We start from the raw sequence: 17852 nt of genomic DNA, 5'->3' as shown, positions 1-17852 counted from the left end.
TTTCCCATGACTTACAAAATTATTTTCCAAACAATACTTGTTTGAGTCATAATCCAATTATTATCCTTTTCGTTTTTTCAGATTTATCATTTTTTTCAATGCATTCTCTCTTGAAGAAGCGAGCAGTGACTCGCGAAACGCGTCAGAATAGATGCATGATACTTATACGCAATGTCAACATTATACAATATGTTCTTTATCTTTGCAATCTAGATGTCTTATACTCCCATGAATATTTATATGTATTATATGTCATACATGTATTTCAAGATTTCTAATGAAGTGTATTATTTTATGATTGTCCTTGGCATTTTTTGCAATAAAGATCAACATATTTTTTCAATTACCCATATATTTTTTTGCGATTTCCAGTCACATGTACCCACCTCATATAAAGTCCCACGGGCCAATTTCCTTTTCCCTTGTTGTTTCGGGATGGAGGTGGTATACAGATGGTTCCAGACCAATTCATCTCTTATGATACAGGAGGTAGTCAGAGGCTGCGGACATGATACAGGAGGTGGTCAGAGGCTGCGGACATGATACAGGAGGTGGTCAGAGGCTGCGGACATGATACAGGAGGTGGTCAGAGACTGCGGACATGATACAGGAGGTGGTCAGAGGCTGCGGACATGATACAGGAGGTGGTCAGAGGCTGCGGACATGATACAGGAGGTAGTCAGAGGCTGCGGACATGATACAGGAGGTAGTCAGAGGCTGCGGACATGATAGAAGATAGAAGAGCACAGGGGAAGCAGAGAGCACTGGAGGAGCTGAAGGGCACGGGGGGGGGGGGGGGGAGACTGGAGAGAATTAAGGGGGGGTTTGGAAAGCATTGCAGGGGGGTTGGAAGGCGTGGGGGGGGAGCATGGAAAACCAGGGGGATGGAGAGCACAGAGGGCGAGGGGGGGGGACTGAAGAGCACTGTCTGGGGGGAACTGGAAATCACTGAGGGGGGAGCCAGGGAGCTGGAGAGCACTGGGGGAGCCAGAAAGCATGGGGGGGGGAAGAGATGAAAAGCACTGTGGGGAGCTGAAGAGCACCGGGGGGGGGGGGGCTAAGAGCACGGGGGGGCTAAAGAACACTGGGGGGGGCTAAAGAACACTGGGGGGGCTAAAGAACGCTGGGGGGGCTAAAGAATGCTGGGGGGGGTAAAGAACGCTGGGGGGGGTAAAGAACGCTGGGGGGGGTAAAGAACGCTGGGGGGGTAAAGAACGCTGGGGGGGGTAAAGAACGCTGGGGGGGGCTAAAGAACGCTGGGGGGGCTAAAGAACGCTGGGGGGGGGGCTAAAGAGCACTGAGGGGGGGCTAAAGAGCACTGAGGGGGGGGGCGGCATTTTTACATTCAGCGTATAGCACTGGTACAGGTAGGTGTCCTTCTGGGTCTGCAGTTTGCCCTTACTGTCAGTCACTGGCCAGCAGCAGCCGAGGAGATGATCGTGAACCAATCAGGCAGCGGGAGGGAAACGGTTACCGCCCCGTTCCGCGTCATCATCACGTTCATGTGGCCGGCCCGCCCTCCAGTGATGCTTCCGCTTCCTGTGATTGGTTTGTTATCTCCCGGCTGTTATTGCTGCTGCTGGCCAGTCACAGTGTCTCCAGGCAAACCGCGGCCGGCCCTCCCCGCTGCCTGATTGGTTCACGATCATCTCCTCGGCTGCTGCTGGCCAGTGACAGCGCACGCGCATACCGCGGACCCGGAAGGCGAAGTAAATGTAAATAGTATGTGGCACTGGCAATACAATATCATTAGGGAATAAAATAATAAATTAAAATAATTAAGCATCCGCTCCCCGCTCCTCCACAGTAAATAATTCCATGACTTTTCCAAAACCTTAGTGTGTTTCCTAAGTTTCCATGACCTTTCCAGGCCTGGAAAGTGTCATCTACAAATTCCAAAACTTTTCCAGGATTTCCAGGACCGCACGAACCCTGTCTGGACAATAATGTACATAGCTTGCTTCTCTATAGTTATAGGATGCCTTAGGCCACATTCAGATGGCTGAATAGCAGCGGCCAGGAACGGGCGGCAATAAGAATTAGTATATTCTTGCCAGCAGTTGTAAACATTGCCTGCACACACTGTATGAGAGCAGCTGCAGCTGCCAGACTTTGTATGAATCTCCTCTGAATGGCTGCATGCAAAAGAGCCTCCTACTCTGGATTCAGCCAGTCAGCGCTTTTGTAGAGTTCTGACTGCATACAAACTGGCCGCAGCTAAGTTATCAAGTTTGCACACAGCCACAGATCAGGGTGTTGCTGCATCCAGAGGCGGCATTTAGACACCTCTGAACTCAGCAAACTATCCGCTGCTATTCAGCCATCTGAATGTAGTCTTGGAGATAAATCCAAAATGACTAAGACAGAACACTGCTACTAATTCATATAACAAATAGCATGGCCACAATTCCATTAATCTGCTTAGCTACACTGCAAGCAAGAAAAAACAAAAACTTACTTCATTTTTTGATGAACTATGGCGAGTCGCTCTCTCTCTTCGGCATGTTTATTGGTTTTCGGTTTTCTTTTCTCTGCGAGTGTGGCTTGCCTATGTGTCAAGAAAATAACATTTAGATAAAATCAACAATGGGGGAGGAAGATTCTCAAAAAGAAAGGAAAAGAAAACTCATACAAAAATAAACACTTTGAATGATTTATTATATGCACATGACAGAATGTGGGAGGGTCTGACCAAATATTTGCAAATTTTTTCTGCAATTTTAGTTTTACCTTTTTCTTTTTTTTTTTGTCTTACAGCCCCTGCTAACTGTTATAAAAAAAAAAAAAAAATGAAGGCGAAAAAGTTGGAGTTAGCCATGAGTTTTTGTGACAGCAACAAATACAGAAGATGCTGAAAGTTTGTACTGTAGTTTAAGTGATACCCTTTTTGGCTAACTTAAATGATTAAAGATGCAAACTTTTGGGATAACTCAGATCCCTTCATTGGGCTTTATATATTATCGTCAAATCTTGCATCCTTTATAAACCAATAAAAAGGTATCACTTTAAGCAGCCCTCAAAATTTCTACTCACCTGCTCACATTTGGCGAGTGGAAATACCTTGAGTGCAAGTGCGGGGCTGCCTCAGAGGTGGGTGCCACCGGCAGGCAAGGTTGAATAGGAATAGCTGGTCTCCTGGGAAAAAGAGAGGAGAGGAAGAGGAGAGCCCCCGGATCACACAGAGCGGGGGATCTCCCGCTGTGACACAGTTTGGATTTGAATTGCCCAGCATCCACTGACAAAGTTCCGCATCCTGGACGGCTTCTATGATAGACAGCACACTGGTCCAATGACGGGAAATTTAAGTAGTGTGACGTCTATCATAGGAGGCGCAACTTTGTTTGATAGTGGCCGCCGGGAAATTCAAAGCCATGTGTCCCTGCTGTGTGATCCGGTGGCTTTCATCCCAGTGATCCCTGAGCACTGGTGAGGCTGCACTGATGGGCACTGGTGAGGCCTGCATTGATGGGCACTGGTGAGGCCTGCATTGATGGGCACTGGTGAGGCCTGCATTGATGGGCACTGGTGAGGCCTGCATTGATGGGCACTGGTGAGGCCTGCATTGATGGGCACTGGTGAGGCATGCATTGATGGGCACTGGTGAGGCCTGCATTGATGGGCACTGGTGAGGCCTGCATTGATAGGCACTGGTGAGGCCTGCATTGATAGGCACTGGTGAGGCCTGCATTGATGGGCACTGGTGAGGCCTGCACTGATGGGCATTGGTGAGGCCTGCACTGATGGGCATTGGTGAGGCCTGCACTGATGGGCACTGGTGAGGCTGCACTGATAGGCTGTACTGGTTAAGCTGCATTGATGGGGACAGGTGAGGCTGCGCTAATGGGCACTGGTGAGGCTGCGCTAATGGGCACTGGTGAGGCTGTGCTAATGGGCTCTGATAAAGTTGTTAATATTTTTGTAACTTAATTCTGCATAAAACATTTAACTGTGTAATTTCATGAGATAATTTACGAAGGCATGTTTAGGGGTGGGATTAGGGGTGGGGTATCGATTGGGTGGGGCAAGTGGTGGCGAGTAAGTCTTAAGGCCCGGCTAGTAGCTCAGGACTTGAAATTTTGAGCCCTGACTTAAAGTATAACTTAAGGCAAAGGCTTTTTTAGTTTTAGATGGAGTGGAGAGGGATTAGAACACCGGTCAGTTTTTATTGCTGTCTGTGTCCCCCGTTAAGGAGATTCACACTCTCTATGTGTCTTGTTTATCATTATCATTGAAAGTGAAAGTAAAAGAAAATCCCCATAATAGAGGAGAATTCTTTTAATGGGGACACTAGTTCTGGTGACTTGGGGATCCCCAAGAAATTCCTTTAATTTTCAGGGATTTCCTCTCACTTCCTGTTTGGCTATGGGACAGGAAGTTGAGAAATCTCCGCAATGGGACACACTCTTGCTCAAATTTTGGACGAACACCCTAGGTTCTAATCTAACACATGGTGGTAAGAGACCTTTTGCTAATGTCGATCGGTGAAGTAGTATATTATATGTATGTGTATATATATATATATATATATATATATATATATATATATATATATATATATATATGATATTTGAATATTCTTTTACATTTACATATACATATGTGTTTAATGAATGTTCTGTTTAAATCAATACATAAAAATGAACCATGTAGGCTTTTACAAATATGAATTTTATTTGCTACCTTGAAATGACAAATAATATTTTCAATATTGTATTGTTGATTATTTTTAATTTTTGCAGGTTTGATAATCTAGTATCCCCTGAGGAAGCTAAATTTATTAGCGAAACATGTTGGGACTATCATTCCTGAACCATTATGAACTCTGGACTGTACTAATCACCTTCCAAACCACTATGTTTGAATCATTTTTTTAATTTATTTTTGTATGTTGTACATCTTGATTGTCTTTGCACATATTTTTAAAAATTAATTCAAATTAAAATATTGGAATTTTATCTGACTGTTTTGAGTACATTATTGGCACCTTAAAAATCCCAGTCCCCATGGGGGAAACCTTTCTTGTTTTCTATGTTACTACTACTGGTAAATCTGCTTCAAAAGGCTTACAAAAATAAAAATAAAGGAAAAAGTTGGAGGAAGAGTTAGAGCCGGTTCACACTACCGCAACCAGAAAAACGCCCCATGAAGGAGCGACTTTTTAGCGCGACTTTGAAGAGACTTTGAAAAGACTTAAATGATAGGCGACTTTGTGGGGAATGCCTGGGTAATCTTTTTCTTCTTCCTGTAAAGTCTGATCACAGTCGCTTGAAAATAGATAAGGATCCGACTTAGAGTCGACTCCCATTGAAGTCTAAGTGAAGGTCGTCTTGAAGTAGTACAGGAACCTTTTCTGAAGTCTGAGCGACTCCAGTAGTGCATATTAAGACGGCTCTCATTCATTTACATTGAATTTGTAATGAAAAGCGACTTTGGGCGACATGAGGTCGCACAAGTCACTTCCCAAGTCAGACTAGGGTGAACCGGGTCTAAGCCATACGTTTATGCAACAGCAAAAAAAAAAAAATACATAGATACATAAATAACAAAACAAAGATTGTGCAAATACACCGTTAAAGCGGAGTTCCACCTAAAACAAAAAAAATTACATAAAAATACCCCCGGGACAGTCGGGGCTAGTGCATTCCACAATGGATAGCCTCTGAACTGTCCCAGGTTGCACTTACCTTTTAGAAGAAATACTTACCTTGAAAATGTCTTGTCCAGCGCTGCCATCTCAGGTGTGGGCAGCTGAAGCCAGCGCGATCCTCTTCTGCGTCCTCTTCGGTTCCACGATGCACTGCTCCGGCACTTCGGTCACTTCCGGGGCTGCAGCGTCATCCCTGCACAGCTTCTGGGCATGCGCAGAAGCTGTTTAGCAAGGTATGACGCGCCTGCACCGGAACTGACGTTGGGGCTGGTGCAGGCGCATTGATTCCTTGGAGCGATGACGTTCAGCTCCCAGGAATCATTGCAAGCCAGGAAGTGACGGCGGCGGCCGTGGCCGCAGAGGGAGGAAGAGGAAGTAAGGTAAGTATATTTTCTTCTAAAACAAGGTAAGTAAGAAAAAAAAAAAATTGCGATTATCCATTTGTTTTTCAGGTGACCCGGAGCAAGAAAATGGACCGAAGTTCAATTTTAGGGTGGAACTCCACTTTAATGATTATGTTCTTTCCAACAATCTTTACTGTAAGGTTCCTATTTAGAGAAGTACATTACTTAGTTGTGTCCAATTTCATTCTGCTTACTGTCCATTTTCCCATCGCACACGTTCCTCCTGGCATGAGCTCTCATCCGTACCGGGTGTTGCAGCTGGATGCTGGAGCATGCACGACACTGTGAAAAATATTCACCAGCACACCATGGATCTTCAAATAAGTCTGAATAGTTACAGTATTTTTTTGAAGAAAGATCCTATTACAAAAGTTCAATGTTTCTGAACCGTGAAGGGAACCTTTTTAGGTATGTGATGCACATGTCTGATAAAGGAGCCCTGTGCGGCTCTGAAACCTTGCACTTTAGTACTATGATCTTTCTTTAATAAAATAATTCTTCTGACTTATTAGAAGATCCATGGTGTGCTGGCGAATATTTACACAATTCCATTTTGCGGCACCAATATTTTCCTTTTGTATATCGGTCAGCTGCTGCAAAATGAGCACTGAAATGTGAAATCACATTACCCATGTGCTACATCTACCAACTGCTGCAAAATGACAGTTAAAGTGTTACTAAACCCACTAAGGCTGCATTCACATGTCAGCTTATAATCGCGGGCAGAACCGCCGCGGTTCCGCCCGCGATTCGGAGATTTATTGCAAATCGCGGGACGCCTAGCGTTGCCCGTTGATTTGCAATAGCCCCCCAAACGCCGAGCGATGTTGCCGCGATTTACGCCCGCCGAATCGCGGCAACATCGCGCAAACAAAATCGCGGGACGCAATACGCTCCAAAGAAGCTCTTGTACTTTTTTGGAGCGTATTGCGTCCCGCGATTTTGTTTGCGCGATGTTGCCGCGATTCGGAGGGCGTAAATCGCGGCAACATCGCTCGGCGTTTGGGGGGCTATTGCAAATCAACGGGCAACGCTAGGCGTCCCGCGATTTGCAATAAATCTCCGAATCGCGGGCGGAACCGCGGCGGTTCTGCCCGCGATTATAAGCTGACATGTGAATGCAGCCTTAAGTAAAATCAGTCTGTATATACAGTAAAGCATGCTTGTTATGTTCACTGTGGAACCTAAGGGGCTAATCCTCTGCATTGAGTTAAAAAGGCTGTTTGATCCTGTCTTCTCTGATCTTCCCCTTCTTTTACTGTCCCAATCCATCTGCTAATAGTACAGAGCCTTGGAGGCACTCTGCACATGCTCCGTTTGCTAGAGAGTTTTTTTTTTTTTTTTTTTGTGGGAAGGTGCATGTGATTAGCACAGGGCCAATCAGCACTGTTCAAACAGAGGGTCAGGGGTTAAGCAGCCTCATTGGATAGTCAAGAGGAGAATGAAAACTCCTCCTACAAGCTTTAACCAATGCTCGGCCGGACACTGATAGAAGTCACATAACTGCTCTATACTGCTGATGAAAAAAGGTATTTGGCAGTTTATATTTATTAAAATAATTGCATTTCCATGCTCTGTGTACTGCGGGAGACCAGATATAGTGGGTTTAGTAACACTTTAAAGGGTGTATGCAGAGTTGTCAAAATGTTACTGGCTTACAGCACTAAAAACGCATTGTCAAAGAAGCAGAGAATTATTAAATACATTTAATGCACATCATCATTAAATTGTAGTTTCAGTACTCTGTTGTCCAGATGACAATGACAAGATGAAAGCGACTAATAAAGTGTTGTAACTTAGCTTGAAGCAAACATAACAAGGTCTCATTAATTGTAGCTTTAATTGTACTCTTCTTTCTTATTTCTAGTATGAAAAGCCAATTTATGTCACAACCTCAAAGTATTCATGAACTGAGGGCTTCTAATTATGTTCATTTTCTGCTCTGCATTCCTTTTTTCTTTAATGATTAGCATAGGCTAGTGTAATAATTACGATATGTTTGCCTAGAACTGTGTCAATTCGCTTACCTGAATGCAGCTAGTAATAAGATGCTATAGGATCTCCACCAAAACTTAAAGTGGTATTAAACCCAAAAATAAAAAATTTAATATATTGTGGCTTACCAGTTCTTAACCACTTCCCGCCTGCCATATAGCAGAATGATGGCCGCAAAGTGGTTAAGTTATCCTGACTGGGTGTTCTATATCCCAAGAGGGTGCGCAGCGATCTCCCGTGCCATATGTCGCTCTGGCACACCGCATCTCTGATCTTGGTAAAGAGCCTATGATGTAGACTCTTTACCATGTGATCAGCTGTGTCTAATCACAGCTGGTCACATCATAACCAGGAAGTGCCGTCTATCGGCTTTTCCTCTATTTGCACTGACAAGGCGCGGGTAGAGAAGAGATGATCTGCGGCTCTCCTGATGACGGGGGGGGGGGGGGGGGGTTGTCTGCACTGATAATCAGTGCAGACCCATCAGGGATGCCCACTAGGCAGAGATGGGGGACTCGAGTCACATGACTTGACTTAATTCAGACTTAAGTCACCAGTTTGAGGACTTTCAGACTTGCTTGACTAAAATTAATAAAATACTCGACTTGACTTTGACACGGTATTCTGTATGACTCGAAAGGATGAAGGATTTTGAGCTGTTTGGGCATTCAAAGTGTTTCTTTAATATGCCAAGAAAAAAGCACTAAGCAGTTTTGTTAATGTTGAAAATAAAACAAAACCTTTCCTGACCACTGACTTTTAACTGATTTAAAGGTGAAAATTTGGGTAGATCAGTATTATGACTTGACCAAAATAAATGACTTGACTTGCTTGACTTCTGGCAGGGACTCGACTTGACTTGCTTGCTTTTCGCCACAGTAACTTGGGACTTGCTTGAGACTTGTAGGTTAAGACTTGAGACTTGCACATGTGTGACTTACTCCCATGCCTGCCACTAGTGAGGCCCAACAGTGCCCACCAGGGATGCCAATCAGTGCCCATCACGGATGCCAATCGGTGCCCATTAGAGATGCCAATCAGTGCCTCATCAGTACTGCCAATCAGTGCCACCTATCAGTGCCACCTATCTGTGCCCATCAGTGCTGCCTATAAGTGCCCATCAGTGCAGCCTTTTAGTGCCCATCAGTGCAGCCTTTTAGTGCCCATCAGTGCAGCCTTTTAGTGCCCATCAGTGCCGCCTATAAGTGTTCATCAGTGTGGCCTATCAGTGTCCATCAGTTCCACCTATCAGTGCCGCCTATCAGTGCCCATATGTGCTGAATATCAGTGCCGCCTATCAGTGCCTTATCTTCTGTGCCCATCAGTGCCACTTCATCAGAAGAAAACATACTTATTTACAAAATTTTATAACAGAAACAAAGAAAAAAAATTGTGGTGATCAAATACCACCAAAAAAAAAAAAAAACTATTTGTGGGGGGAAAAAAAAGGAAAAAAATTCTGTTTGAGTACAGTATTGCGACAGCGCGGAAAGCTGAAAATTGGCCTGGACAGGAAGGGGGGGGGGGGGTATAAGTGCCCAGTATTGAAGTGGTTAAATGTGGTGGCTGCATTACTTTTCTTTTTTTTTTTTTACTTTTTTCTCTATTTTCAACTGATAAGGATGTGTTATATGACTTTTACTGTCACTAACATGTCAAACGTTGTCAGCAGCATGGGGTTTTACACACACTCTGTGTAAATATTACAAGTTGACTGTCAGCTTTCTGACAAGAATGAATTGAAGGCTATACAGGTGCCAGATCGATTCCACAGCCCTCGGAATGTACGACCCCCTGCCATGCTTCCAGGCTCCACTATCCAACCTGCAAACCCGTGTCGCCAGATGTAGAGGAGAGAGAGCCAGCGGATGTCTAACTAGTAAAATCCATAAGTGGCATGTCTTATGACACTTTCAGTTTCAACTGTCACATTCGCCAGCCACCATGGCTGGAAAAAGCAAATGGTAAAGTCTGTGCTCCATTAACTTCAGTGGAGTACAAGGAAAACATCAGGGATCTAATAGACCCATGATGTCACATTAAAGAGAACTTGTCACTGTAAATATGCAATCACATAAGGGGCTATTGGTACGCAAATGTTGACTGCACTACGCGTTACCTATCACCGCACATGTTGGAGTGAGGGCAACAATTCCAGGGCCATCAATCACGGTTAAATCCAAACTAATGAACTGTAAGACCTTTTTAAGGATCGCCTATGGATAATTTTAGGTACCGAAATATTCACGGGCATGCATAATTTTAGGGCATGACATGTTGAGTATCTAATTATTCAGCGCAGCCTCACCTTTTATATTTTACAAAAAATGTTAATATACAGTATTGCTTTTGTGTGCATTAAACTCACCATTTAGTGTATTTTTTTTACTGGGAATTTAAACTTGATAAACTGTTGCTTTAATATCATGTGACATAAAAAAAATGGGAGCTACTAGAATCTTATTTTTTAGGAAATATATAATGTTTTGAGGTTTTACCTACTCTTTAGGCCTAAAACTATTATTTCAATGTGTCCAAAAAATAAATAAAACCGCTCTAAAAACAGAAAAATATTAGTGTTAAACAGTTGTAATTTATTCTCATCCTGGATACTATATAGTATTTTTCTTGATACTGTATATACAGTATGTCAGTAAACTGGTGGCTGACTATATAAAGAAATTCAATTCATTTTCCAAATGTTTTCTTATGGAAAGATGATACAATTGCTACAATAACAACTTTACCTAGCCTCAGTTAGAAACTTCCAGCCATTTGGCCCTTCCACTCCTTGGGGTCTTTTCTGAACACACGGGGATTCAATCTGAACCATCTCCTCCATCTCTCTTGCTTCCAATTTGCTTTTTAACAACTCAAACTTCTTCTTTTCTTCTTCGTCTGAGAGGTCCATGCTAGACTTCAGCTCCTTAAGATCCAGTTTCTCTACAGGAGGTAGTTCTATTAAAGGAAGGCATAAGACAATGGTATTTCTTTGTGTATCACATGTTGCACAAGGACTGGATAGAGGCTTTACAACTGCAGAAACCGCACTCGTGATCTAAGCAGCTGCACTTACACACGGTTTTAAAGTGGAACTATAATGAAAAAAATAAAAAATAGTGAACAAACAGGATTTTTAATGTAGTAGAGGCATTGGTGGGAGTGATGTAAGCTCGGCATGGCCAATTAAAACGTCCGGGGTCCATACCTGGAAACCGCTGGGCTAGGAATGTCAGCGGCCAGCGGGGAGCTCCAGGACATCGCAGCACTGGAGTGTAGGTGTGTATAGTTCCATTTTAAAGGAAATCTGTCATCAAAAGAACTGGAGGCCTTGACTAGTGAAAATGCCTCTTGCCTGGTTGTCTTTATAACCCTCGTGCTTTCTGCTCTCTGTTATTCTGCTCTAGGTTACTGTAGCCGGAATGGTATGGTCCATTCATAAAATGTGGTCCACATTGTGCAGCCTGCTGGAGTTCTCTCTACTTAAAGTGGTAGTAAAGCCCAAATTTAAAAAAAATATATGAGCAGGCAGACTCTTTATTGTAGAAGAGACATGCTATTTCTTTGCTGCAATAAAATAAACTTACCTTTCTGTTCGCAGACTTTTTTTTTTTTAAATGTACACCGAGTTGTGTATGTGCAGCTCAGTTTACATTTCTAGAATGGTGACTCCTGCACATTTGATGGAAGTTAGGTCATTCTGTGCCAGCTAATCAAGATGGCTGAAGACACAGCACCCCGCCAAAGAACCCACCTAGCAAATGCTGGTTAAGGACCTCACAGGTGTTGGACCATTAGAGCAGAGGTAAGTATTGCACACTTTAGTTACTTCCTAATATGTGAGAGAGAACTTCCTAATTGGAGGAGGACCTGACTGGGCTCTCATCTTGGCTTTTTTTTGGTTTCCAATTTACAATAGTCCCAATGAGGAATAATTGAGGAGGGGAGACTGAGGAAATGTTTTGCTTCACCCAGGAGTAGATTTTTGACATTATTTTCCTAAACTGTCCTTGGCACTTAACTTAAGGACAGATTTTTGCTGATAATTTTTTTGGAAGATAATATTATCACAGTACATGGAGTCAATTTATTCAACCAAACTTATAAAGTTACTGGAAGGTCTGCTTTTAATGTGGTAAAAAACAATGCGGTCACTGAATTTCTCATGCTATTTGGCAGGGTAGTCTGCATCACAATACCAGCCGAGCAGAACTACAGATCCTTGGCTAGTAAACATCACTGCAGCTGAATTCCACATTAAACACCTTTGGATAATTCATTGAGGACTAAACATAAACAAGCTCTATTATCTAATACTTATGATAAGGATCCATGCACATGGGGCTTAAAAAACGCCAGTTCCCTTAGCAGAAAGAAAAAACAATGCTCATATAGAGCGCTTTTGTACAAACATTTAGGTACGTTTAGCTTTTGTCTGTCAAAAAACGCAATCCAAAAGTTTTCTGTTTTTTTTGTTTTTGCCTCGAAACGCTGAGCTTAACTCTTTCATACCTAAGCCTTTTTCTGACACTTTCATAAATTTAAAAAAAAAAAAAAAAAAAAAACTGTAAAGTTTGCCCAATTTTTATTTTTTATAATGTAAAAGAATAGGTTCTGCCGAGTAAATAGAAACCTAACATGCCATGCTTTAAAATTGCGCACATTTTTGGAATGGCGACAAACTACAGTATTTAAAAAGCTCCAAAAATGTTAACGTTTACCGGTTTGAAGTCACAGAGGAGATCTTGTGCTAGAATTATTGAACTCGCTCTAGTGATCTCGGTGATACCTCACATGTGTAGTTTGAACACCATTTACATATGCGGGCACGACTTACCTATTCTTCTGCGCGCAAGCACAGAGGGACAGGGCGCTTTCATTTTTTTTTTTTTTCTTACCTTTTTTTTTTTTATATCATTTTTTTTTTTTTACACTTAGACTCGATTCACACTAGCGCGACTTGTCAAGGCGACTTGTCGGCCTGACAAGTCGCGCTCCCTTGTGGTCCATCGACTGCTACAGGACCGTTCTAATAGGAGCGACACAAGTTGCTCCGACTTAGAAAAAGGGTCCTGTACTACTTCGGGGCGACCTTGGAGCGACTTGCATAGACTTCCATTATGTGAAGTCCATGCAAGTCGCTCTGAAGTCGTGGTGCATGGGAATGCACAAGTCGCCCCCGAAGTAGTACAGAGTCGTGCCGCCCCAGTGTGAACCGACTCTTACACTGTCCCTTTAAAAAAAAAATTTTTTTTTTATTCGCTTTTATTGCTGAAACAAGGAATGTAAACATCCCTTGTGACTGTAATAGGCAGCAACAGGTTTTTTTTATGGACTCCAAATCCCTCCTCTGCACTTAAAAACATTCAAAAACGCCAAGTTTGGCTGTTTTGAATACGGTCATTTTTTAAAAAAATCTGGCGCCTTTAAGGCTTCAGTGACCGGAAGTGATGTCATGACATCGCTCTGGGGTTTCTACATCAGAGACCCGATCAAAGCCAAATCTGGCTTTGTTCAGGTCTTCGGCCAGCAAATGTGGCGGCTGGATCCTCGGGTCACCCGGAGGGATGGGAAACTCGACGAGCCATGGAAGGCGGTGGGAGAGACGTCCCCTCCCGCTCCTTAAGGATAACATTGAGCTGCTTCCACAGGCAAAATGTAAAGCTCCTGTAAATGCTGCTTTTTGTTTAGGCCCAATATGCATTGACCCTAAGTCTGCTTGCAGAAAGTTTGTAGTTTAAATTATATCCTTTATTGGCTAACTTGAATTATTTAAAGATGTAAATGTTCGGGATCAGATGCCTCCATCAGGCTTTGTACATTTCGGAGTTATGCCAAAAACTTGCATCTATAATAAACAAAGTTAGCCAATAAAGAATATCACTTAAAATACAAACTTTTCACATTAATCGATAGCTACCATAGTACAGCACTCTATTACTGTTTAGTCTACGTAAAAGGGTTGGCTCACCCAAAAATAACATTTTAGCTACGGGTGGATAAAACAATCATTTTAATGGTTATGGTATTTGGTTGTGCCTGGAAGGTGAAATACAGAGATCTCGGCATAAGATAAAGGAAGCTTGTGCCAGCTGACATCAATCCCAAACTGAAATATCACTTTTATGCAGCTTTAATCTACCACATCAGGGGTCTCCAAACATGGCCCACCACAAGATTTTATCTTGCCCAAAGCTAGGGTCAGTAGTGTATCCTCAATGTGGGCCCACTGTGCTCACACACACAGGTCTTATTGCAGATAAGCATAGGTCCACTAGAAACAAATCATATGCTTGCTGCAGCATTCACAGGAGGATGGAACTTCCTGCATCTAAACCTACTCTACTGCAATATGCGAATAAGGTCAGACACTCATGGACTCAAATGTAAGGGGAGGCCTCTGATGGAGACCCTGATGTAAGGTGGGCCTTTGATGGAGACCCTGATGTAAGGGGGGCTCTGATGGAGACCCTGATTTAAGGGGGGGGCCTCTGATGGAGACCCTAATTTAAGGGGGGGGGCCTCTGATGAGACCCTGATTTAAGGGGGGGCCTCTGATGTAGACCCTGATTTAAGGGGGGCGGCCTCTGATGGAGACCTTGATTTAAGGGGGGCCTCTGATGGAGACCTTGATTTAAGGGGGGCCTCTGATGGAGACCCTGATTTAAGGGGGGCCTCTGATGGAGACCCTGATTTAAGGGGGGCCTCTGATGTGCACTCTGCTGCAAGGAAATGACTGATGGGGACCCTGAAATAAAAGGGTAAATCCGAAGGCAAAAAGGTACATACGTATATTATTTTTGTTCAATCTTTAATAATGGCTCAAGTTTTACGAAATTTGATTTGTTTTACTGAAGTTCTATTTTGTTCATATCATGCAAATTATAAAAAGAATCTCTAAGTAAAACATTTTAATTCATTCAAATTACATGCAACTGTGTTTTGGGGGGCAGCAAACATTTGTGCCCTCATATTGAAAAGTTTATAGACACCTATTTAACATTATATTTCCAGTTACAGATATTGTATACCTGGTTCATAAGGATCAGAAGACATGAGATCTGCTTGCTTGGAGTTCCTGAGAAAAGATAAAATAGATTCAAGTCCTTTACACACAACATCTTCTGGAGGAAATTCAAGTGGGCAGTTCCGAAGATTTAAAGCCTTTAGTGTAGTCAAATCACCTGCACAGAAGAAAAAATGCCAAATCAGGATTTATGCCTTACTTCCAACAGAAGTACACATTTCTTTCAAAAGGCGGTTTTCAGAAACATGAAAAAGTATAGTAGGAGTGTAAGCCTATGCTTGACAAAAAAAGAAAGAAACACAAGACAAAATATCGTCCTACCATGATTGTTTTGTTGGTAAAACTGCCAATTCAGGTGCAAGATCAAGCTGCTTGTCCGAGATCAGTCTTTGGAGATCTCAGCAGCAGCAGATTTGAATAACATCAATAAATGGCAAATCTGACCCATCTGAAAATGTGAAACTGGATGAAAAAATAGTGCCAAAAAAAAAAAAAAAAAAAAACATAGTCCAAAGTAAATGTATTTCATTGGAATAATGCTCTAGGATTTCACAAAGGTAGCCTACAGGTTGGGGAGATTCTAGTGGATCATTTTATTGGAATAGTTACTTTGGATCTGACTTTTTGGAATGTGGTCTACTTTTCCTTCCCATTCCAGTCTAAAGTGTTCTTGGTTCAAGAGACCCTTCTGTATATGCTGTAACTTTTATTGGAATAAAGTTACTTTGGATCTGACTTTTTTGGAATATGGTCTACTTTTCCTTTCCATTCCAGTCTAAAGTGTTCTTGGTTCAAGAGACCCTTCTGTATTAAGCCTTCTGCTTAATGCACATCTGAATCCATCTATTTCATGTTACCTCTTGGAACTAGATTTATTTTGGGGAATCAGAGCTATCAATTTACTTTCTCAACCATTTGAGCATTAGGCACCTATTGTGCAGGGGAGAATGCTAGCAGTCATTTGAGACTTGTATCCAAGCAGCAGTGCACCCTTGTGCCATGGCAACTTATTGCTGCTTTTCAATATCTAATTAGAATTTTGTCACCTCTGTGGTGTATAGGATAGAAAACCAGATTTCTGTTTATTCGACTACTGTAGTCTGCAGGGAGCAGCTATTTGTCTGTAGTAATTAGGCCATTGTAACCCAACTCATCCATTCTTGTGGGATCATGTAAAATCACAAAATGTAAAGTTAGTGGGTTCCCCTATAGATACATGTACAGGGGAACCTTGAGATGAAGAGAGATTAGCGTTGCACAGGTGCGCAAGTACTACTAAAACCAATATCTTCAAGTCCGCAGACTGTAACTGCTGCCTTTAAAACAGGTTCACATATGTGCAGAGCCGGTTTTAGTGAGATTTGTAAAAAGAGTCAGTGCGATTTCGCTCAGCAGTTTAGGTGCAAATTTTTAAAGTGTATGACACTGGAAATCACACCTGAACCGGACTTAAAATCATACCTGACTCTTTTTAAATGGCACTGCGGCAAGCCCCCACATATGTGAACTGGCTCCTTAGAAATCCAGTTTGATACACGTCATGCGGTTCAAAACACAATATACAGTATAATATAAGAATAATTTAATAATAAAATGAACAGAACCATATAAAATGTATCTAGAATTAGAATAATATATTAGCTCATTTAACAATGTGTCACATGACACTAAAAAGCAAGCATGAAAAAGGTTTGCACTACATCATTTACAATAAGACTCTCACCTTCAAGTGTGTAATAAACTAATGATACTAAAGAAGACTGAAAAAGGCCAGAAGAAGACTGTGACCTTTTATACGATGTGTCGGAATCAGTTATATCTTCACTCTGACATCCTGCAATGCCATCATTTTGATTGATATACTGAAACATGCATAAGTATGCATAATTTACATTTTCTTTTGTCCTCATGCAGAAGTGGTTGTTGTAGATTCTTTTCAGCTAAAGAAAGCGGACTAATTCTGAAAGCTATATTACAAATAGGGTACGCTTGTCAGGAGGGTGAATACTAACCCCACGGGCAGAATGACAAATAATATCATGTACATATAAACCATTTATAAAAGTTATTTTGTAAATTGTGCTTTAATGTACAATATCTAGTGCACAGTTACCAAGCTCCATATTTTAAACCCTTGAATACGAACATGTTTCTTTATTTCCCAAAAAAATTGTGGCAAAAAAAAAAAAAAAATCAGATCACCTTGGGGTTTCTGCTTTCCAAAAAGAGTTTGAGGATTTTTAGTGTCAGTGTAGCTGGAAGGGCTCTGGGGTATCTGCTGCCATAACCCTGGTATTGAATGTCAAAGTACCGACGTATAACTGCGGCGAGTAATCCAGAAGTGGTTAAAGGTTTGAAGAATATAATATAAGATGCCAAACACAGCGCTTGCAATAGTGTAGCTATCAAAAAAATGGGTAGGTGTAAAAAACATCAATTATTAAGAGGTAAGCATTCATATAGTGTAAAAGGCAGTCGTGCTATACCAAATGTTAACAAAAAATGCCATCAATTATTAAAAACATTTAAAGTGCAATGGTGCCAAAACTAAAAAGCAATAATTTCGTGCATAAAGTGCAATAGTACTTAATGCAAAATGCAATAAACAGCATAAATACAATAACTGGTGCGAAGGGGCAGAAAGTGGTGTAAAATGTCCACAATTAGGTAAACAGTCCCACTCAAAGTGCAGCTCAAAAGGGTGCTGAAGCCAAAAAGAAGGTGCTATGGTGCTCCACAAAGTGGAAAGGTGCTTCAAAAACCCTTTTGGGGATCCACT

At 42.1% G+C, this 17852-nt stretch overlaps 1 protein-coding gene across 1 annotated transcript in view; it reads right to left on the bottom strand.

The window, feature by feature from the left end:
• LRRC27 (leucine rich repeat containing 27) overlaps positions 1-17852 on the bottom strand; it is an 87875-nt gene that overhangs the window by 16661 nt on the left and 53362 nt on the right. The window contains exons 4-6 of the mRNA XM_082269125.1: positions 15078-15230; positions 10794-11004; positions 2459-2548 (exon numbers count right to left, since the gene is read on the bottom strand). Of these exons, the coding sequence (XP_082125251.1) occupies positions 2459-2548; positions 10794-11004; positions 15078-15230 (454 nt within the window). The remainder of the gene's footprint in view (positions 1-2458; positions 2549-10793; positions 11005-15077; positions 15231-17852) is intronic.

This window comes from Pelophylax lessonae, assembly GCF_965119305.1.
Source record: "Pelophylax lessonae genome assembly, chromosome: 9".
NCBI lineage: Eukaryota > Metazoa > Chordata > Amphibia > Anura > Ranidae > Pelophylax > Pelophylax lessonae.
The sequence above is the reverse complement of the archived record's forward strand: the minus strand, read 5'-3'. Positions and strand labels throughout refer to the sequence as shown.